Source organism: Alexandromys fortis, unplaced genomic scaffold (assembly GCF_014885135.2).
Source record: "Alexandromys fortis isolate MF-2015 unplaced genomic scaffold, M_Fortis_MF-2015_v1.1 scaffold_164, whole genome shotgun sequence".
Taxonomy (NCBI): domain Eukaryota; kingdom Metazoa; phylum Chordata; class Mammalia; order Rodentia; family Cricetidae; genus Alexandromys; species Alexandromys fortis.
In genome coordinates, this window is record NW_026068047.1 from 195726 (window position 1) to 219682 (window position 23957).

Below are 23957 nucleotides of genomic sequence, written 5' to 3' on the forward strand. Positions count from 1 at the left end.
GAAAATGCCTTCTTTTCTCCAGTTTATTTTTGGTATCTTTGTCAAATATGAAGTGGCTGAAGTTCCATGTACTCAGGTTTGGGTCTTTGACTTGTTCTCTACCTGCATGCTTGTCTTTCTACCACTCCGTATTATTTTTAGTATTAGACTCTGTAGTACATCTCACGCTCTGGTACTGTATTCTCTCCCATATTCTTCTTTTTGCTCAGGATAGTTTTGGTTTTCCAGGGTCTTTTGCAGTTTTGTAAGAATTTTGGGATTTTTTTTCTACTTCTGTGAAGAATGACATAGGGATTTTGACTGAACTTGCATTTGATCTGTAAATAAGTTTTGGTAGAACGGCCATTTTCACAGTATTAGCTTTATCAATTTATGACGGGGGATGTCTTTCCATTTTCTAATGTCTTTCTAATGTCCTCTAGTCTGTTTCTTCTGTCTTTACATGGTTTGAGTATTAGAGTAATAGTGGCTTTGTAGAAGGAGTTTAGGAGTGCTCCTTCTGTTTCTGTTTTTGAATAATTTAAGAAGGATTGCTTGTAGACATTGGAAAGTCTGCTAGAATTCTGCTATGGATCCATCTGGTCCTGAACTTTTTTTTTTTTTTCTGGAAGACTTTTTCTACTATTTTAATTGCCTCATTTGTTATGGGTCCTTTTAGGTTTGTTGACTTCTTGGTTTAATTTTGGTGATTTGGCCGAATTTAGAAATCCATCAATTTCTTTTAGATTTTCCAGCTTAGCAGAATACATATTTTGAAAATATTCTCTTATAACATTCTGAATTTCTTTGGTGTCTGTTTCTGTGTTTTACTGTTTTATTTCTGATTCTGTCAGCATGTGTCCTCTCATTTTTTCTTTTGGTCAATCTGTTAACCTTGTTTATTTTCTTAAAGAATCGGCTCTTAGATTTATTGACTATATTGTTTTCTTTGCTTCTATTTCATTGATTTCTGCTCTGTTTTGGAGTACTGTTGTCTGTCCTTTTACTGTATGAGATGTTTATTATTGAAGCTAAAATGTATTTCTTGTAGACAATAGATGTTGTTTCTTGATCCATTCAATCCGCCAGTGTCTTTTTATTGGGAAGCCATTGATATTTGAAGTTATTATGGAAAAGTACCTGCTGCTTGTGCTCATCTGTTAGTTTGGTGGTGTTGTTTGTGTCCTTAGTGATACAAAATGATAGAGTATTTTAATACTTATGCCTTTGTGTTTTGTATTTTACAGTCTCTTCTGCTATGCTCATTTCTCTCTTTAGCTCACAATATTTTGTGGTCAAGCCCATAATGGTGACCAGACAAGGTCAGGAGACTGGATTATGACCAGGGCTAGATTTGGCAGGTTGGGGATGCATGGATTAGCAGAGCCAGCAGATCCACAGGTGTAGACCCCAGAGAAAGTTCGGGAGGGAGGTCTGACTGGGTGGAGAGGTTGGATGAGGTGCGGTAAGAACCAGGCTAGAGCCTGGAGAAGGTTGTGGAAGAACCGACTGTAGGGAGAGGTTGGATGACATGCAGTAAGAATCAGGCTAGACCTTGGGGAAAGATGTGGAAGAACTGATTGGGGGAAGAGGGTGGATGAGGCTCAGGAAGGACCTGTGAGTAATGGCAGGTAAGGTAATCCTTTAAACCTTAGAGGGAACACTGGCTTTGCTCTTAGATGGCTCTGCTATTAAATAGCACTTGCTGCTCTGTGTGAGGACCAGAGTTTGGATACCAGCACCAAAAACTGGATGACTCACAATCTCCTGGAATTCTAGTTTCAAGAACTCTGCCATCTTTTTCTGGCCTCTATGGGCACTTGTACTTACTTACATGTGTGCATATCCTAATTCGCATCGTCATGCACATGCATGCACATACTTAAATCTTTAAAAAGTCTTTGGTTTAAAAAATGCAGTAGCTCAGTGATTGAGTGCTTATGTATAAATGGGGATCATCAGTTCAGACTCTAACTATCCTATCTCTTCTAACAAGCCAGGCTAAGTCCCATGCCAGTAACCCCAGCACTGAGGTAAACAGACACAAGGATGTCTAGGGCTAGCTGCCTGCTAACCTGGCCAAAAAGAACCAACAAACAAAAACTCCCAAATGGAGAGCTTCAGGTTCATGAGGAGTCCCTGTCTCAAAGTAATAAGGTAGGATGTGATAAAGGAGGACACTTGACACCTTGCCCTGGCATCCTTGTATGCGTATAAGTGTGTGTGCACTACACTCACATGCACACATCTACAAATAAATATTCCAGCCTAGGAACTACATTAAAAACAAGGCCACCGGGCTGGAGAGATGGCTCAGAGGTTAAGAGCACTAACTGCTCTTACAGAGGTCCTGAGTTCAATTCCCAGCAACCACATGGTGGCTCACAGCCATCTGTACTGAGATCTGGTGCCCTCTTCTGGCATGCAAGCATACATACGGGGAAAGAATGTTGTATACATAATAAATAAATAAATCTTTAAAAAAAAAAAAACCAAGGCCACCGTGACTCTGTGCTGGTGTGTCTCATTCCTGCCCCTAGAGACACTGGCATCGTCTCTGCTCCTGTGCCAAAGAAGCTACTGATAATGGCCGGTATTGATGACTGCTACACATCAGCCAAGGGGCTGCACTGCCAGCCTGGGTAGCTTTGCCCAGGCTACCTTTGATGCCATCTCTAAGACCTACAGCTACCCGACCCCGGAGCCCTGGGATTCCTGACCCCTGGAAAGAGACTGTGTTCACCAAGTCACCCTATCAGGAATTCACTAAGCATCTTGTGAAAACTCACACCAGAGTCTCTGTTCAGAGGACCCAGGCTCCAGCTGTGGCCACCCTGAAAGGGTTCTTATTACAAGAAAAATAAAGTGAATTACGTCTGAAAACGAAAAACTGATTTTCCAAACCGGTTGTGGCGTGTGCCTAGTCCCAGCACTTGGGAGGCAGAGGCAGGTGGATCTCTGAGTTTGAGGCCAGCCTGGGCTACATACAGAGTGAGTTCCAGGACAGCCAAGGCTACACAGAAGAACCTTGTCTCAAAAACAACAGCAACAATGAACACCCCTTCAAAAAAAAAAAAAACCAGTAAAACTGATTTTGATTTTCTAGTAATTGTCAATAAACTCCTTTAGAGGCTGATTTATTATTTTTTCTACAAATCAGTTATATTTTGTTAAATTTGTTGTTTTGTTTTTTCTACTCTATTTTATTTTTATTTATGTACATTGGAGTTTTGCCTGCATGAGGGTGTTGGGTACCTTGGAATTGGGGTTACAGATAATTGTGATCTGCCATCTGGCTACTAGGAATTGAACCTGGGTTTTCTTGAAGAACAGCCAGTGCTCTTAACTGCTGAGGCATCTCTCCAGCCCTCAAAAGCACTCTTAAAAAATACTTTTTTTCCTAGATTATGTACCAAATTACATTTGATGACTTGAACAGACATGAGACTATTAATGGTGTTTATTTCATTCATTTATTGATTTATTGTGTACACAAACACATACACACACCACATCACATATGTGGAGGATAGCTTTTGGGAGACAGTTCTCTCCTTCACTGTGTCGGTTCCAGGGATCTAACTCAAGCCGTCAGCCTTGGCATTAGACTCCTTTTACCACTGGGCAAGCACATTTCTAGCAATAGGCACCCAGTGCATGTTTCTCAGGTGTAGAATTCAGAGCATAGCAATCAGGTGGTTTCACTGGCTGGGTGGCCTGACCTTTTGACTTACTTGGTCACTGTCTATAAATAAGATATTAGCATTTTCCCGTTTCTCCCCTTCTTGGCTGCCGCACCTCTACCTTCTAAGCTTTAGGTCTCACAGTTTCTTTTGCAAGTAGAAAGATAATTGGGAAGAATCTGGGATGCACATGAAGCCCACCAGGATGCTTCCCTTCTCTCATGGGCCCAGCCCTGCAGTGCTGTCTGCTTTGCTGAGAAGTAGTTGCCACATATCCTTTATCTACTTGGTGGTGAGAAGGCAAGTCTGGTACTGCAGAGGTTTCTTACTCCCTTGAGTGACATGCCATCCATTTGCTTGTCGAGGGCATTCTACAAGTCAGCTGTACTCGTTTATATAAGACTGGCTGCTGGCTTATAGACCTGTTTTAAGTTCTGCTGTCAATCTAGATGACCTCAGTGCTTGAGGGAGCAACTATCTGATAATTTGGTCTATAGCAAGGTGACTCTTCAGCCTCTCATTTGTGTGACTAGACAGTGGACCTTGCTGTCACTAGAAAGTACTCCCAAGACTCAAATATCTTGTGATAGTAGCGCTCAGGAGACTGAGGCTAGAGGACCACAGGTTCAAGGCCAGCCTAGGCTCTGAGTTCTTTAGCGAGACTTTTTTATTTTTCTTTTTTCTTTTGGTTTTTCAAGTCAGGGTTTCTCTGTGTAACCCTGACTGTCCTGGAACTTGTTCTGTAGACCAGACTGACCTCAAACTCATAGAGATTTGCCTACTTCTGCCTCCCAAGTTCTGGGATTAAAGGTGTGTACCACCACTCCTGGACTAAGACCCTGTTTTTAAATAAATAAGTGAAATGAAAAACTGTGCTGTTGTCTAGTGTGCATTTCTCATTCAATCGGTCCTGATGTCCTTACTCCTCTACTTTCCTCCTATCCACTGGCCTCTTCTGTTGTCACGTACAGTTTAAAGTTTAGTCTTGCTAACGTAGCTCTCACAGCCTGCTACTTCAGCTATCCATCTTTGGCATCTTTCCTTCTACTCAACTGACACAGTCCAAATCTTGAGTCAGTGAGGCTGTGCTGGTTTCCTGACTGCTGTAATAAAGTAGATCCAAAGCCAACTCAGGTGAGGAAAGGGCTTATTTCAGCTTACAGGCCACAGTCCAGCACTGAGGGAGGTCAGGAGAGGAACTCAAGCAGGACCTTGAAGCAGAACCCGTGAAAGAGCACAGCTTGTCGTCTTATGCTTAGCTAGTTCTCTATTTTTAATTAAAAATTAAGAAATAGTGTGTGTATGCCTGTGTGAGTTTATGTATATCACATGTATCACAGCCTAGGAGGCCAGAAGAGGGTGTTGGATCCCCTGGAGCTGATGTTTTAGACAGTTTAGAGCCAGGCAGTGAGCCGCTGGGAATGGAACTCAGGTCTCTACAAAGATGGTATGCGCTTAACTCCTGAGACCACTCTCCAGCCTCCTCTGTATTTTCTAAAGTCTCCCTTTTCTTCCTAGGTTATGCCATTTATTCCTGTGACGTTATGAGCTTTTTTTCTAATTTCTAATCCATCTTCAACTAATGTTCCATTTTTCCTTGGCACATGTTAGGTGAGACTCCTGAGACTTGGCCAGTCTAAAGACTGATTTGTTTCTTGACGGCTTTTCTTTTTGCTCATACCTAACCAGCTACTTCAGTCTTTTTTATTTTTTTTCTTCTGTTTGTTAAAAGACTCAGCTCCTTTTCTCTGTTTTCTGGTGAGGGTCCTTATCTCCTCTCCTACATTATTGCAAGAGCCTTCCATCAGCCAGTGTGTTCCTACAGTGCCAAGCTCTGTACTGCAGCCAGAGTGGATTCAGTGTAATGCTGTCACTTTCTATCCTTAGAACTCTCATAGGAGTTTATATTATTTCCTTAGCATTACTTGGGACTTGCTTGTACACTCTTTTAATATTTTCTTTTCTCTTGTATGTGTTTTCAGTTCTTCATCATTTTGTATCTTTAATTTATTAATTGTATGTATGTGTATGTGTAAGATATGTAGGTGTGTGTGGAAACTCAGCGCTTGTGTGAAATTGTTTCTCTTTTCACCTTTGTGTGGTTTCTGGGGATCAGATTAGGTCATCATGCTTACATCGTCAGGTGTCAAGCACCTTTGCCTACTGAGCAATCTGCCATCCCACCTAGATAACAGCTAACAGAAACTCAGTTTACACTAAGTTTGGCTGAGAGAATACTGAATAACAGAGCACTGTTAACTGGGCCTCAGAAAAACACGGAATAGTATTGAGAGTACCAGCACCTTCTTGTGTTCGGCGTGGTGGGGCATACCTTTAATTTCAGCACTTGGGAGGTGAGCCCCTGGATCTCTGAGAGTTTGAGGCTAGTTTGGTCTAGACAATAATTTCTAGGTCAAGTCACAGCTACAGAGTGAGACCCTAGACGCAAGCCAAACCAAATAATAACACATCTGTCTACTCTCCTGTGTTCTCCCTGCATTGTGACTTCATTCTCTTCTCACTGCCTTTTTTTTTTTTTTAAGATACATAGCTGTCAAGTTGAGCTTTGCTTGGGAGGGGATAAGACTGATTGCACCGGAGTTCCTAGTTCACATAGTTCTCTCTCTTTTATATTTCTTTGCAAAAGTGTATAATAGTAATTTGAATTTAGTATATGGGATATCTTCTCTGTGTCTAATGGTTAAGCTTCTAAATGTGGATTGATTTTCAATTTTTCACTCACTGTCATAAAATATTTTCAAAACTTCCATAAATGTAAAGATTTTTGCCAAAATCACTTTGAGATGTTTTCATCTTGGTTGATAATATCCCTGTCACCATTTGAGCCCAGACTGGCTAAGGATGACTTCCACCTCCCAAATGCTGGGATCAGAGGCATGTCTGGTTTACGAGCTATTAGAGAGCAAGCACAGGGTTTTCTGATGCCAGGCAAGCACTCGACCAGCTGACCTACATCCTCAGGCCTATGTATCTAGCGTCTTCAACAATAGCAGTGTCCAAATTCCTTTTTTATTTTTATTTTTTTTATTTTTCCATTCAATTATTTACATCTCCTTCCCTCCTCCCAATCCTCTCCCGCTCCCCCACACCTCCTCCTCCCTCTCCTACCCTGCTTGAGAGAGGGCAGGAAACCCTGTCCTGTGGGAAGTCCAAGGCCCTCCCCACTACACCCAGGCCCAAGGAGCCGTGCATCCGTATAGACTAGGCTCCCAAAAAGCCAGAACATGCCGTTAAAACAAGTCCCACTGCCTCCATCAATGGCTTTTCAGCCCCCATTGTCAGCCACAATCAGAGTCCGGTTCTATCACATGCTCATTCAGACCTGGTCCAGCTGGATTTGGTGAACTCCCATCAGAGCAGGCGCACTGCCTCAGTTGGTCCTGACTTCTCCGCTCGTCTTCTCCCTCCTTCTGCCTTTCACTGGACTCTTGGGAGCTCAGTCCATCCCTCTCTGTCTCCGTCTCCATCCATCGCTGGATGAAGACTCTATGGTGACATTCGAGATAATCATCAGCGTGATAGTGGGGCAAGGACCGCTCAGGTACCTTCTCCTCTGCGAAGGACCAGCCGGGAACATCCCCGTGGGCAGTGTCCAAATTTCAACAAGGATCGATTTCATTTGTAATTGCATTTTCTTTGATCTGAATTTGACTTCTAGTGTTATTTATTGTGGCCCATTTCCTTGTTCCACTTTCATGCTGTGAGTCCATTTCCTTTTGAAAATGGATATTTTTATAAAACGTCACACAAAGTTATTATTGGGAATAAAGAGGTAACAGAGCTCCATGTTTTGCTGTTGTATGTGAATGTGATTGGTCACCTATACATCTGTCATTTATGTTACAGTTTTTAGACTGAAGAGTTAACAGCAGAGCTTATGTTTTATGCAGTTATTTACAATTATTAAACACAGCAGTTGTTGATGTTTGAACTGTGTGAAGGGGTTGGTATCTACAAGATCATGCTGAGCATGCCTGTTTTGAGACATCTCAATAATAACCTGGCATATTATATGGCACAATTCCTAGTCTGGCTTCTTGCTTCTTCAGATTCATCTTAGGACCATTTTTTAAAAAATATTTTAGGCTTATTCATTTTACTTTGCATATAATGAGTATTTGGCCTGCATGTCTGATGCCTTTGGAGGACAGAAGAGGGCATCAGATCCCCTGGAACTGGAGTTACAAATGGTTGTAAGCCACTGTGTGGGTGCTGGGAATCAAACCTGGTTCCTCTGATGAAAAAGCAACAAGTGCCCTAAACCTCTACTTTGTGGAAACTGTGCAGACCATAGCCATGCAGTGCTCTCAAGTTTGAATTCCCGTATCTTCCCCAGTCCCTCTTTCCCCTACCTTCTTTTGTTGGTTTTCCCCTACATTAAATATTTCGGCAGCTATTGAGCTCTGTTTTATAATACCAAACATGTGGGCTGGAGAGATGGCTCAGTGGTTAGAACTGATTGTTCTTCCCAAGGATCTGGGTCCACATGGAGCTCACAACCGTCTGACACTCTCACATAGACATACATGCGGGCAAAAGAGCAATCACATAAAACAAAATAAATAAATTAAAAAGAAAAAGTGTGTGTGTGCTACCCCTGCCCAAAATACAAAACGTGTTCACATTGTATTATGTTCATTTATTCAACTTTCACTGCCAGACAGATATCTGTGTTACTAGAGACCACGATAGTGATGTTCTTTGGTATATACCCAGAGCCAAACACTGTCTAACACAAAGTAGGCACTTGGAAAAATTAATTTTAATGATTATCATAATTTTGGTGGAATGTGATAATAGGTATTTTGGAAAAATGAATTTCAGACTACTTCAACATAACAGCATAGAAATGAAACTATGAAATGTTGAACTTAATTTTCTCCTATACGTAGATAAAATTATATATTTGGTAATATACATTGCATTATTTAGTTATATCTAACAAATATTATTAAAAGTTCATTGGAAAACTTAAAATTGATTTTCATTAATAAATATATGGTAGATCAATAAAGGAATACCTTTTAATACTACATATTTCTTTAGTTCTGATCATTTCCATTTGTTTCTAAGGTATCTTCATGTCTTAATGATCTTCTGGTCATTTGTTGCTGGAGTTGTGACATTCTACTGTTCATTAGGACCCGATTCTCTGTTACCAAATATATTCTTCACAATAAAATACAAACCTAAGGTAAATTGTGTTTTTTAAGTTTTTAAGTTAAATTCTTTTTTATTCATGTGTGTATGTGGTATGTTTGTGTGAGCATCCACCACAAGTGTGTAGTACCCTGGAGGCCAGAAGTGAATGTTAGATTCCCTGGAGCTGAAGTCAGCAGTTGTGAGCTATCCAGTGTGGGTGCTGATAACTGAATTCAGGTCCTCACGAAGTGCAGCAGGCACACTGAGCCCTTTCTCTGGCCCTGTGATCTTTAATTTTAAAAGTCAGCTTATGTGACTCTATGCTGATGAGTCTTTTTACTAAAAGTATTTTAAAGTGATGATTTTTAAAACATACTTATTATTTTATAACAATGAATACATGGAGTCTATAGAAAAAGTTTAAAATGAGCATTGTGTGTGTGTGTGTGTGTGTGTGTGTGTGTGTATGCATGTATAAGTGTTTAGATACTTATTTTAAGTTGACTTTATTTTTTTTTGGTGCTGACGATTGAACCCAGGCTCATGCATGTAATTCCCCACTGAGCTGTATCTTCAGTCCTAGTTTATTTATTTATTTGTTTGTTTGTTTATTTTGGTTTTCTGAGACAGGGTTTCTCTGTGTAGCTTTGGAACTTAATCCTGGAACTAGCTCTGTAGACCAGATTGGCCTCGAAATCACAGAGATCCTCCTGCCTCTGCTGCCCGAGTGCTGGGATTAAAGGCGTGAGTCACTGCCCAGCCAGTCCTAGTTTTAAGGTTTACAGTTTTAATAGCAACTGTGAAAGGAAAATACAGCTTTCTCAGAAAGTTGCAGTTCACAGTGTCAGTCTGTTCCCTGGGTACATGTTAACCACAAGGACAGAGGTTTTCTAACCTGTTTGTAAACGAGACCTTCCTTGGGCATCATCAACAATCTGATGTTGCTTAAAAAGTTCTAGGCTACTGTTCTGTAAATAGTATTGTTAAAAACTTTTTAGGTAATTCTGAAGCATGGACATTTAAGGAATTCTGGGATAAATAATAATCCAGCCCTGTTAATTCTCATTCTGTGTATATGTGTGCGTTTGTGTATGTGCGTGTGAGTTCACAGGTTGAGAATTGGACTCAGAACCTTGTGTCTAAGCAAAATGTTAAGCATTGAACTAACCCCAACACTCCAACCCTGTAAATCTCTTAAATGCATATGTGCACAAGAGAAAACAAAAAATAGTGAATTTCCTTAGCCAAAATAGTTTGTGTTTCTGAAGTTCAATAGTGACAGTAGTATATTGACTCTGTACTCTGTAAGGCAAAATTCTGACTTTTAAGATTCTGTCCACAAGTCAGGATTAAGTGAGATATCTTTTTTCTCCTCATATGAAGAAAAAGCATGGGGCCGTGTACGTCATATTCAAGTGCTGTCCTTCAGAGCTGTGCTCTGAGCCCCTTGTGGGCTGTCTTTGAATCAGATTTTTTTTTTTTTTTTTTTTTTTTTTTTGGTTTTTCGAGGCAGGGTTTCTCTGTGGCTTTGGAGCCTGTCCTGGAACTAGCTCTGTAGACCAGGCTGGTCTCGAACTCACAGAGATCTGCCTGCCTCTGCCTCCCGGGTGCTGTGAATCAGATCCTTAAACGTAGATTCAATTGTTTAAATTGATACAGTTCCTCATTTTAGGTTTTTCTATGTAGAGAAAGCACAGAAGTCTGGACTATATTTGGTCATGGCCCTCGGGATTTATCACATGTCTTCCCCCTCATTGAAGCTAAGCTTTGGGAGAAATGGAGAATTTTTTCCCTAATATTTTTTTCAGTAGAAGACACAAAGGTAGATTGATTGATTATTTAGTCTTCAGAGAGTTGAAATTATAGACATGTACTGCCATACCTAAGAGAACCTTTGTTTACGGTTCCCACTCTTATCTTCTGGTGATAGGCATTGAACTTGTGCCATTCCTCGTGCTAGAGAATTCTCTACTGCTGAACACTGAGTTACACCCCAGGCCTGGCTTATTGTAAAGTAGTTCAGAAGGTATTTTGTGTCCACTGGCAGTTAATTTAACAGGTGCTTTACAAACAAGAGTTCTAGTTTGGAAGCACCAAACAGAAAGTTCTCTGAGTGCTCTCCTGGAGGGTAACAAAGCTCTTGAAAGCCGGTTCTTCATAGTAGAGACATTATGGAAACTAAGGACTCACTCTGTTTTCTTTCCTTTTTTAGCAGTTAGGACTTCAAGAGTTATTTCCTCAAGGTCACAGCTGTGCTGTCTGTGGTAAAGTGAAATGTAAGCGACACAGGTGAGTTAACCTCCTTTTAAAGTTGTGCTTGGGGGGCGGTGTGCAGCCATGCTGTCTGCCTGGTTCTCTCATTCCACCTTTATCTTGGTTCTGAGACTCAAACTCAAGTAAATGAGCTTCTAAGGCGAGTGTTTTTACCTCAAGTCAAATGTTATTTGTTGATCTTTTATTACATTTTACTACAAGTTATTTTATTACAAGTGACTTTGTTGTTTGATTGACTTTAGGCCTTCCTTGCTACTTGAAAACTACCAGCCCTGGCTAGACCTGAAAGTTTCTTCCAAAGTCGATGCATCTCTCTCAGAGGTAAGTAATTTAACTAATATTCCCAAATATGAGCATGTGTTATTTGCGGTTGGGACTGTGTTCTGATATTATAGACAGTTTTGTCCCTGTCATAACATCACAAAATGTGCTTGTACAAGCCTCGGTGGTAACTTCAGTCATTGCATAGGGCTTCTGGTTGCAGTCGAGGGTTGTACAAATTTGAGTTATTTGAAGCCACTCCTGGCCTAACATGGCATATTTATTGTTTTATAGAAAATTCTTTTTTTATTTTAATAAATAGGAGTAAAGTCTAAAATGTACAGTATTGTTCTAATTTAACTTCTGTGGCTGTGATAAAATATCATGACAGAAACAGCTTAGGGGAAGAAAGGTTTTATTTGGCTTACAGTGTCATGATCTTGATCCTTGCTGTGAGAAAGTCAGGGCAGGATATAAACATGTGGATCCTTGCTTGCTTGCTTCTAGCTAGCTGTTTCCTCTGTTACATTCTTCAGGAACCCCTGACTAGGGAATGGTGCTGTCTAAAGTGGCCTGGGTCTTCCTATATCAGTTAACCATTAAGACATTTACTACATATATACCAATAGGCCAACCTGATCTAAATAATTCCTGTTTGAGACTTTCCAGTGGTTGTGAGTTATGTGAAACGGACAATTATAGCACAGATATAAACATGTACTATAAAGCATAATATGCCATAGATTAAAAAGTATGAATGACATTGTAAATTCGTCAACCAGTAATATACTTATTATCAAGTGTTATATACTGTGCATAATTGTATGTGCCATAGATTGTTATAAGTGGCAGCTCATAGTTTTGTTTGTACCTGAATTGCTATGAACATACTATGGATATACTTATTGTACACTAGGCTCTTTGTTCAGAATACACATTTTTTATATGTGTAAACTACACTAGCTTATGAAATAGGTACTATTGATATTTTCAAGGTCAATTAGAAGTTTAGAAATTAACATCTTTGGTTACTAATGCTAGGGAAGGGAAATAGTAAATCTTTTTTTCCTTCTTTTTAAAATTTATTTATTATGTATATAATGTTCTGTTTGTCTGTATGCCTGCATGACAGAAGAGGGCATCAGATCTCATTATAGATGGTTGTAAGCCACCATGTGGTTGATAGGAATTGAATTAAGGACCTCTGGAAGAGTTCTTAATCTCTGAGCCATCTCTTCAGTCTAATTATTTTTCCTTCCTTTGAGGCAGGATTTCTCTGTGAAGCCTTGGGAAACACACTCTGTAGACCAGGCTAGCCTTGAATTCATAGAGACCTGCTTGCCTCTGCCTTCTGGGCGTTGGAATTAAAGGTATAAGCTACCACCTCCTGGCTGGCAAATAACTTTTAAAAGATACATTGTGTCTTAGTCAGGGTTACTATTGCTGTGATGAAACAATATGACCAAAAGCAAGTTGGGGACAAAGGAGCTTATTTGGCTTATATTCCATATCACTATTCATCATCAAAAGAAGTCAGGGCAGGAACCTGGAGGCAGGAGCTTGTGCGGAGGCCATGGAGTGGTGCTACTTCCTGACTTGATCCCCATAGCTTGTTCAGCCTGCTTTCTTATAGAACCCAGGCCCACCCACCCAGGGATGGCACTGCCCATAGTGGGCTGGGCCCTCCCTGTCAATTACTAATTAAGAAAATGCTCTCCAGGCTTGCCTACAATCTGATCTTATGGAAGCATTTTCTCAGTTGAGAAATTGAGATGTGGGATTTTCCTCTGTATGCTGTGAATGTTTTATTACCTTTGGTTAATAAAGAAGCTGCTTTGGCTTATGGCGGATAGAATAGAGCTAGGTGGGAAAACTAAACTGAATGCAGGCAGAAAGAAGGTGGAGTCAGGGAGACACTATGTAGCTGCTGAAAGAGAAAGACACTGGAACCTTATCGGTAGGCCACATCCTGTTGGTGATATATAGATTAATAGAAATGGGTTAATTTAAGATATAAGAGCTAACTAGAAAGATGCTTAGGCTGTTGGCTAAACAGTGTTATAATTTAGTTTCTGTGTGATTATTCGAGTCTGGGCAGCCAGGAAATGAATGAACAGTCTTTATTTATACCCATCTCTCTCGTACTTTTCTTTCCTTCCTCCCTCCCACCTTCCCTTCCTCTTTCTTTTGTTTTTTTTTGAGACACATTTTTTTTTCTCTGTAGCCCAGGATGCCCTGGAATTCACTATGTAGACCAGACTGGCTTCAGATTCACAGAGATCCACCTGCCTCTGCCTCCCAAGTGCTGGGATTAAAGGCCCTCATAACCATGTGAAGTTGATATAACATATTGTCATGAGGTTTTGTCAGCTGGGCTGTGGTGATGCACACCTTTACTTCTAGCACTTTTGGGAGGCAGAGGTAGATGGGTACCTGCATTCAAGGCTAGCCTAGTATATAGAACTAGATCCAGGACAGCCAAGGCTATACAAAGAAACCCTGTCTTGAATTCTCCTCCATCACCTCCTCAAAGATATTGTCAATATTTGGCATAATAAAATTGGTTGTTGCTAATATCTATCACTTAGTATAGTTTGTTTCCTTATAGCTAATTATTTTTCTTAAATTTTTTTTTACAGGTTCTTGAATTAGTGTTGGAAAACTTTGTTTATCCGTGGTACAGGTATGTGTTTTTCTTCCATAAGAGCTCCATCCTACCCTACCCCTGCCCTTAATATGGCCAGTAGCATTAAAGTAAGCATATTAATGATGTATTTTCAGTGTAAGCCAGGATTTTTCAGTACAATTAAGGCCAAATCTTTTTTGTGGAGAGCTACATTGTGCATTATTAGGTATTTAGCTGTGTCCCTGACCTATTCTTGACCTATTTCCCACTAAATGCCGGTAGTACTCTCTTTCTTTCAATCTGACTACCATAAAGATCTTCAGAAATGACCCAGCAATACCTGGAAGATTTAATTGGCTCCAATTAAGAATCATTGTTGAGCTGGGCATAGTGAAGCAAGCCTTTAATCACAGCACTCGGGAAGCAGGAGAATTACAAGTTTGAGGCCACCTGGCCTACATAGGCAAATCCTCTCTGCAGCAAACAAGAACAAGATTTTCTTACACAGTTTTTAGAGGGGCTGACAACGAGACTCCTGATTTTTTTTTTTTTTGTGACAAGGTTTCTCTATACAGCCCTGGCTGTCCTGGAACTCATTATGTAGACCAGGTTGGCCTTGAACTCAGAGATCTGCCTACCTCTGCTTTCTGAGTGCTGAGATTAAAGGCTTGCACCACTGCCCCCAGCTAATTTTCCTGAAATTTTAATGTACTTACAGGAAGTACAGCATATTTATTTTTTAATCAAAGACAAGAAAGACTGATGTGAGCAATGAACGCATCCTCAACTTGATGGAGCTGTTACATCTCTAAGCAGAATACTCCATATTTAAGACATAATCAAATGCAATAAAAAGAAAAGAAACTACAAAGCTGGTGAGGTCACTCAGTGGGTGGGGACATAAGCCCCTGGAGCCCACATAGTGGTGGAAGGAGAGAAGCAGCCCCGCAGACTGTCCTCTGGCCTCTGCTGTGTGTCCTCCACACTGAAGTGTGGCAATACATGGATAAGTAGGAGACAATCGCACACATTTCCAGAAAAATAAAGCATATAAACTGTTGTATTAAATTAGTCTTAACACACTATGGACAAACTCAAATAGGATGTTTTTAATTAGAAATTACAAAACATAACTGAATCAATACAAAAGTGAGATATATCATTAGACATTATACTTCAGATTGAAATGTTCAAATGTAATAAACACAGTGCTTACATTTATCAATTGAAATAATTTGGATGTCTGACTCTAAATTAAAATTCCATTTTCTTTTTATAGAGCTAGAGTGTTTTCTTTGTCCTGCAAGAGACATGTTGAAATGATCTTTCAATTTCTCTCTCCTCTCTCTCTCTCTCTCTCTCTCTCTCTCTCTCTCTCTCTCTCTCTCTCTCTCTCTCTCTCTCTCTCTCTGTATTGCACCTGTTTATGTGTGCAACCAGGTATGCAGGCATGTGTGCACACATGTACATAGAGACCAGAGGTCAACCTTGGCCATTCCTCAGGCATCATCCACCCACGCTAAGTTGCCTGACAACCAAGTTCTAGTGATCCTCTGGTCTCTGCCTGCTCAGTACTGGAGTTACAAGCAGGCATTCATGAACCATACCCAGGCTATGGATGTAGCTTAGTGGTAGAGTTTTTGCCTAAAAGTGAATTTTCAGTTTATTTTTCTTTGAATGCACACTCCCTTTGAGAATTATACTACTTTATAGATATTTTAAACCAACTTAAATTTTTGTATCTTCTTCTCCATCATTGATGGTTTTGTTTTCTTTGAAGCTTATTTGGTGATGCTTAGAAAATGGTTTTAGTTCTTTGAAAAAGGCTCTTGTATGTATATGCTACAAGAAAATAGTTAGTAGTGATTATGATTTGGAGCTAAAATCATGAGTAACTTGTTTGCTTTTTATCCATTTCCTTGTACTGCAACAAAATATAATATTTGTAAGTGAAAAGAGAAAATAGCATGATTATTTAAAAAAAAAGGAAAATTTTCTTAGTTTCAATAAAGTGAAGCTGTATTTCTCATAACTTGTGAATTTTTGCTTTCTCTTTAATTGAAGGGATGTGACAGATGATGAGTCCTTTGTTGATGAACTGAGAATCACCTTACGGTTTTTTGCATCTGTCTTAGTACGAAGAATTCACAAGGTATATATGTTTATAATGAGAAATTTGGAACATTATTATTATGACAATCTTATTTTTTCTCCTATAATATGTGTATTTATTCTTCATTTTTCATTTCTTAGATTAAAATGATGAATCACTAGATCAGTTTTGCTTCCTTTAATACTTGGTTATTTTGATTTGTGGAATTTAAAAATGAAAAGACAACTATAGAAAACAGTGTCATGTTTTACTTAAATGAATTTATGTAAATTGTGGTGATTATGATCTATCTTCTAAAATACTTTTGGGTGATATTTTGTCTGTTTAGGTTTTGCATATATGTGCATATGTAGTTTCCTGGCTATAAACAGTATTTCTCTACTACTTTGTCAACTTAATAGGACTAAACATATAAACAACGTATACATTGTAAATATATAGCATCAACAAAATAAAGTTTAACCATGTTAAATATTTCTATATCTACTTGATTCAATGAGTTCACAAAAAAAAAATGGCTAGCAAACAATTGGAACTGTGTTGTTGAGCATCACATATAAGTTGCAGTGAGGTGCTGTACTGTTTTTTTACTTGTCAGACTGTAAAGATGAAAAAAGATTAATATCCACTAATTCTGATTTGGGGGAAATAGGCAGAGTATAGGGAAAATTCAACTTAGTGTGCCTTCCAATTGACATGCCACCATGGATGGAGGACATTCACAAGGCCCCATCCCTAGAAAAAGAGGTATACATAGTTAGGGGCTGCTGAGGTGGGGAGAACCAGTTTCTTCTTTTCCTCCTCCCGTTTTTTTTTTTTTTTTTTTTTTGGCTTTGTTTTTCTCAGTGTCTAGACATCAATCCTAAGGGATCATCCCTAACCCATGCAAATAAGGGACAACACTAATTAGACTCCATAGTTGTATATAGTTGTGTGTATGTGTACACAAACACATACACACACTCAGAAATAAGTACAGAAGAGGGTCACAAATGCAAGGGAGTAGTTGGGGACGACCAAGAGTTCGACGAGGGAGACAGGGATACAAGTATAACGTGTGTATGTATGTATGTATGAAATTAGCCACCAAAGGCCATGTATCAGATGATATCATTGATGTCAAATATCCATGGAGATATAGAGACAGGGAGCAAAATGATTGCTGGCTAGATGAGCAGACGGGAGATTTTGGCGAACAGGTACACAGTCTCTTCAGATAACATGATTATGTTCAGAAAATGAGTGATGTATGCAGAACTCTGAACAGGCTGTGAAAAGCCACTGAATTCTATGCTTTAAATGGATGAATTATGTGTGGGATATGTTAATAAAACTGATATAAAAAGAGTGCAGTGGTTAGTGTACGTCTATAATCCCAGGACTACAGAGGCTGAGGCAGGAGAACTGCGAGGCTGAGGCCATCTTGGGCTATATAAGACCATGTTTCAAAACAAAGTAAAAAAAAAGAAAGAGGGGGAAAAAAAGAATATACATGATTTTGTATGTGTATATAAATACTATACTCCAAGTGCAAGGTGCTGCTGTTTTAGAATCCACGAGGCTAGTTCAAGCCTAACACATCAGTTCTGCTAGCTAATGACTATTAACTAACTCATCTGAAGAACTTATTTAAATGATGTATCATCAACCGTCTGATCTCTCTACCTCTCTACTTTCCTCCCTCTGCAAGCGTGTTTGTGTGTGTGTGTGTGTATGTGTGTACATGTGGAAACAAGAGGGATCTCCTGCCCCCCACCCCCAGCCCCCCACATTGGCCTTACAGGCACATGCAGTGCCAACTAGTTTCTGTGTGGGTATGAGAAATCTGAATTCAGGTCCTCTGGTCATGTAGCAGAAATTTTACTTACTGAGCCTCCTCCTCAGCCCAATCATCTTTTTTTTTTTTTTTTAATTAACAGTTTCCCACACTTAGTCCATTATGAAACAGTTGCCACAGAGCTATTTTTCATAACAGCATGATTAATATCTATTAACTTTGTTTTAATCATGAATATGTTCACCAAAGTCATCAGTCTGCTCATCTGGCCAGCAGTCATTTTGCTCCCTGTCTTTATATCTGTGGACATATTATGTCAGTGGAATCACTTGATACATGGCTTTGGTGGCTGATTTCATTTTCTGGGCATAATGTTTTCTAGATTCATTTATATTGTCATATTGTAACATATATCTGCAATTAAGTTTTTGATGGCTGAGTATACCATAAATTTATTCATCATTTTCAGTTGATGGATATTGGGTTATTTTCAACTTAAAATCATGAAAATTTATCTTAGTAGTTATATTATCATTTGTCTTGAGTCTGTGTTTAAGAGTATAATTAATTACTTGGTGAGGTAGTACCTCTGTGTTTCATATATTGGTTTCCAAAGTGGCTGCAGTATTTGCATTGCCCTGCCTGTGTGTGAACATGCTCCTTTCACTTCCTTGTCAGAATTGGTTATCCTCACTCTCTTTTGTGATTTGTGCTCTCTTTTGAGGCAGGTTCTCCTTAGATATTCCAATTGGCCTTTGACTTGTAGGTTTTAGCCTCTCCCTGCTAGGATAACTGGCATGCCCTTTATCATTGTTTCTGCTTATCTGGCCTGGGTGGGTGAATGATGCTTTGTGACTGGTTTGCATGTCCCTGGTGCCAGGGATGCTGGGTAGCCTTCCATTAGCTTATCTGCTGTTGCATCTCTTCTTTGAAGAAGTGTCCACTCGTGCCTCCTAGTGCTTAAATGTTTACTTTAAATAGTTTAAAATATGCGTATTTTGTGATACAAATGATGTTTTGGTACGTCAGTACAGTTTGGAATAAGTAAGACAAGCTAGTTAACATGTCCACAATCTCAGACACTTTTTTCTTTTCTTTTTTTTTTTGTGGTGAGAGCAGTTTTGAAATGTATAATCTATTAATTATACCACATTTTACTCTTCAGCTTTGTTCTACTATTGTAAATAAAGTGTTTTTGTCATTTCAACTTAGTAATTATTTTTTAAGTTTTATTTTTGTTAATTTTTCTAGGTGGATATTCCATCTATTATAACCAAGAAACTTTTAAAAGCGGCAATGAAACATATAGAAGTGATTGTTAAAGCAAGACAGAAAGGTAATACAGTTCTATGGTAGTTTGAGTAATTTTGTTCACACGTTAGCTTTCACTTAAAAGTATATGAGTACTGGGGCTGGAGAGATGGCTCAGAGGCTGGGAGCACTGGCTGCTTTTCCAGAGGTCCTGAGTTCAATTCCCAGCAACCACATGGTGACTTACAGCCATCCATAATGAGATTTGGTGCCCTTTTCTGGTGTGCAGGCAGAACATTGTGTACATAATAAATAAATAATAAATCTTAAAAAATAAATGTGAGTACTGACACCCTTTTTAATGATCTTCATAGATACTTTAAGAATGGCATTAAAAAATTCAGTTTTTCTTCGAATGATGGTCTGCTCTTATTGTTTATATCTCTTTTCTGGTTCTGTGATTTTAGACTCTTCTAGTTCATCCTCCATATCACCACCGTGTATTATGTATCCTGTGTTTCTCCATATCGCAGTTCTTCTGTTAATTCCCTGCTTCTCCTGTTAAAGCAACTCTGCTCTGGCACCATCAGGCCTTTTGCTGATGTAATTTACACAAGCTTGTGATAAGTTAGTGTTTTCTGATTGAATGAAGGAAATCTTGGCATTTTCTTGCTCTAAAATCACTAGCACCAGTAGGCCTTTTGCTGATGTAATTTATACAAGCTTGTGGTAAGTTAGTGTTTTCTGATTGAATGAGGGAAATCTTGGCTTTTTTAAAAGTAATTTTTTTTAAAAATTTTTATTTATTTATTAAAGATTTCTGATCTTCCCCGCCACTGCCTCCCATTTCCCTCCCCCTTCCCCAGTCAAGCCCCCCTCCCTCGTTAGCCCAAAGAGCAATCAAGTTTCCCAGCCCTGTGGGAAGTCCAAGGACCACCCACCTCCATCCAGGCCTAGTAAGGTGAGCATCCAAACTGCTTAGGCTCCCACAAAGCCAGTTCATGCAGTAGGAACAAAAACCCATTGCCATTGTTCTTGAGTTCTCAGTAGTCCTCTTTGTCCACTATGTTCAGCGAGTCCGGTTTTATCCCAGGCTTTTTCAGACCCAGGCCAGCTGGCCTTGGTGAGTTCCCGATAGAACTTTTAAAAGTAATTTTTAAAAATTTTTATTGCTTTATAAATAATACCATTAGAAATTTCCACTTCCTCCCCTCCTCCCATTTCCTTTCCGCTCCCCCACTGACTCTCCCACTCCCCCTCCAGTCCTAAGAGAGGACAGGGTACCCTGCCCTGTGGGAAGTCCAAGGCCCTCCCCCCTCTATTCAGGATCTTGGCATTTTCTTGCTCTAAATTCTAGCTAAAAGTGTTTCCTTTGTCTGTTCTGTGCTTGTACTTGCTTCTGTGTGAGACTGATATTTTCTCTATTTGGTACTCTTCCTCAGTGCTTTCTGAAATGCATTGTGTAGAGCAGAATGCCGTTCTGCATAGGAGACTGTAGAAACAGATACTGTGGTCATGTTTTTTGGTATTGCTATTTGTATTTCCCTTCTAAAAGTTCCCTGTAAGCAAAAGCACCGAGTAATCCTGCAGTGGAGAAGCAGCTTTGAGTGTGACCTCATTTGAATATGGAGCCATTGTTTTTCATCCCTCATAATCTCAATTAATAGAACTAGTTCAATTTTGCGAAATTGTGCTGCAATTAGATTTGAGATTAAATTAAGTAAAGCTATTAGTTTAGCATCCAGTCTTTTTTCATCAGGTAAGAAGTTTAGCCTTGGGAGCTGAGTGTGGTAGTGAACACTTTTAGTTCCAGCACCCAGAAAGTAGCGGCAGCGATAGTCTGTGTGAGTTTGAGGCCAGTCTGGTCTTCATTGGCAGCCAAAGCTACATGATGGGATACTGACTCAAAACAACAACAAAAAATTTAACTTTGGACTAGAGAAGTGGCTGAGTAATTAAGAGCACATGTCTTTTTTGTAGAGGACCCAAGTTAAGTTCTCAGTACCCATGTCAGGTGGCTTACCAACTGTAATCTAGTTCCAGGGACTCCAAGGTACTCTTCTGGACTCTGCAGGCACCTACACATGTACATAGTCACACACAAACACATATATATGCATATAATTAAAAAATAATAGCCAGGCTGGGCAGTGGTGGCGCACGCCTTTAATTCCAGCACTCGGGAGGCAGAGGCTGGCGGATCTCTGTGAGTTCGAGGCCAGCCTGGTCTACAAGAGCTAGTTCCAGGACAGGAACCAAAAGTTATGGAGAAACCCTGTCTCGAAAATCAAAAAAAAAAAAAAAAAAAAAAAAAAAGCCAGGTGTGGTAGCACATGTTTTTAATCCCAGCATTTAGGAGTCAGAGGCAGGTGAATCGCTGTGAGTTCAAGGCCAATTTGGTCTACAAAGCCAGTTCCAGAACAGTCAAAGCTCTTAACACAGAGAAACCCTGTCTCAAACGAAAACAAAAATAATAAAAATAATTAAAAAAAAATTTACTGGGAGAGATGGCTCAGTGGTTAAAAACATTGGCTGCTCTTCCAGAGAAATCAAGTTCATTCCCAAGCACTCACATGGTGGCACTTGACCATCTGTAACTTCAGTCCCAGGGTACCCAGTGCCCTCTTCTGGCCTCTTTGGGCGCCAGGCACATAAGTAAAAATAATTTTAACTTTAAAACCTTCTTAAAATGAACAAGTTACATCTATATAAGCTACTAATTTATTTATTTAGTTGGTTTATTTTGAGGCAAGGTTTCCTACAGCTCAGGCTGTAACCAAGGCTGTTGACTTCTGATTCTCTTGCTTTACTTTCCATACACTGTGGATACACCATGCCTGACTAAAAAAATACATCCAAACTTTTGTCTTGACACTGGCAAGAATATACAAGAGGCAGCATCTTTGTAGCAGCTTTGTAAAGACCACTTTACTTATTGTCAGAGGAAAAGTAGGAAAAATACCAATAGGCTTGACTTTTCCATAGTGTCATGGAGTTGAATCACACAGCTCTTTCGGGCTGATTTCTTTATTAGCAATATGTAGTTAAGGTTCCTTTATTCTTTCAAAGGTGTGATAACTCTTTTTTTTTTTTTTTTGGTTATTCAATTACACCTTTTGTATCTTGTGATCTGGCTAAAAATGCAAAACTTCCCGAAGAAGCCATTTTCTCCCATATTCTTAGTGACTGTCTTGGTGATACTGATATAAGAGCAACAAAGAATTTTGAATTGGTAATTTTCCTTGTCATAGAAAATAAATAAGATAGTTGATAATTAAATGCTCATGCATACTAGAACACATTGTTTATACTTTTCTCCCACTTAAGTCATTTGCTAGTATATTATGTAGAAATCATGAGTTTAAATTGTTATTTGCTCAGGGAAATAGACTCAGAAAATGAACTTATTGCAAAGTATGTGTTTTAGTTAATGTTCTGTTGCTGTGAAGAGACACCAGGGTCATTGCAATTCTTCTAAAGGAAAGCGTTTAATTGGGGCCGGCTTACTGGTGGCGCATAGACAGCTTGGAGAAAAGAGAGACACTGGGCCTGGCTTTAGCTTCTGGACCGCCAAGGCCCACCCCACTTCCTCCAAACAAGGCCACAGGTCCTAACCCCTGTCAAGTAGCCATTCCCTAATGACCAAGCATTGAAAACTATGAGCCTATTGGGGGCATTCTTGTTCCAAACACCACAGTAAGTAATTTCACAGCAAAGGAGTAATTTTCCCTTTATGTCCTATTTCTGAAAAATTTCCCCTATCTACTCAGAGAACAAGTGCTAGGGAGAGGAATGAGGTTAGATGTTCTGTATGGTAATTGAAATGAAGTAATTTAATATATCCTAACTCATTCAATAGTTTTTATTGTTATTTGCAGTAAAAAACTCGGAGTATTTGCAACAAGCTGCATTAGAAGAATATGGTCCAGAGCTTCATGTGGCTTTGAGAAGTCGAAGAGATGAATTACAGTATTTAAGGAAACTTACTGAATTACTTTTTCCTTATATTTTGCCTCCTAAAGCAACAGATTGCAGGTATAAATGTACTAAAATACCATAGTAGTATTTGTATACGTATAGCATATATATAGTAAGTATATACATATAACATGTTATATGTATATTACTATCTTTTATTATAAGACTTATGAATAGTTTTTCACTTGAGAATAATTTGTCAGATTTTAAAATGCCAATTTAGGTGCTAAGTATTTAAAGTATATTATATGGCCTTAGAATTTGTTATTAAAAACTGATTTTAGAAATCAAAGATAAGTATGAGTAAAGTTAATTTTATTTGAAATCCTCCTGCTTTATTTTCTTGGTGTTCCTTTTGAAAGGGCTGGAGAGATGCTCAGCGGTTAAGAGCATTCCTGCTCTTCCCAAGGTCCTTGAGTTCTATTCCCAGCAACCACATGGTGGCTCACAACAATCTATAATGAGGTCTGGTGCCCTCTTCTGGCCTGCAGGCATACACACAAACAGAATATTGTATACATAATAAATAAATTAATTAAAAAATATATAAAATATGTATATACTATGATTCTTACAATCAGAAGCACTTTGAGCAGATTCTGCAGCTAAGTTTGGTTTTTAACTGTCCAACTGGAAAGAATAACTAGGTGCTCTCTCCTCCAGTCTCTCTTCTTCTGGTAAAAGTATACTTAGATTTTTCCGTAAGTTACCTCATTTCCCTTAGTCTGATTTTTTTTTTTTTTTTTTGAAACAGGGCTTCTCTGTATAGCCATGGCTGTCCTGGAACTCGCTCTGTATACCAGACTGGCCTTGAACTCACAGAGATCTCCTGCCTTTTCCTCCCAAGTGCTT

At 39.2% G+C, this 23957-nt stretch overlaps 1 protein-coding gene across 5 annotated transcripts in view; it reads left to right on the forward strand.

Moving 5' to 3' along the window:
* Snx14 (sorting nexin 14) overlaps positions 1 to 23957 on the forward strand; it is a 57125-nt gene that overhangs the window by 3287 nt on the left and 29881 nt on the right. For 3 of the 5 annotated variants that reach the window (XM_050118907.1, XM_050118909.1, XM_050118911.1), the window contains exons 2-8: positions 8757 to 8877; positions 11038 to 11114; positions 11342 to 11420; positions 14000 to 14043; positions 16051 to 16138; positions 19128 to 19212; positions 23006 to 23162. In XM_050118907.1, the coding sequence (XP_049974864.1) occupies positions 8757 to 8877; positions 11038 to 11114; positions 11342 to 11420; positions 14000 to 14043; positions 16051 to 16138; positions 19128 to 19212; positions 23006 to 23162 (651 nt within the window). The remainder of the gene's footprint in view (positions 1 to 8756; positions 8878 to 11037; positions 11115 to 11341; positions 11421 to 13999; positions 14044 to 16050; positions 16139 to 19127; positions 19213 to 23005; positions 23163 to 23957) is intronic. The other 2 variants (XM_050118908.1, XM_050118910.1) reach the window with 1 other exon arrangement.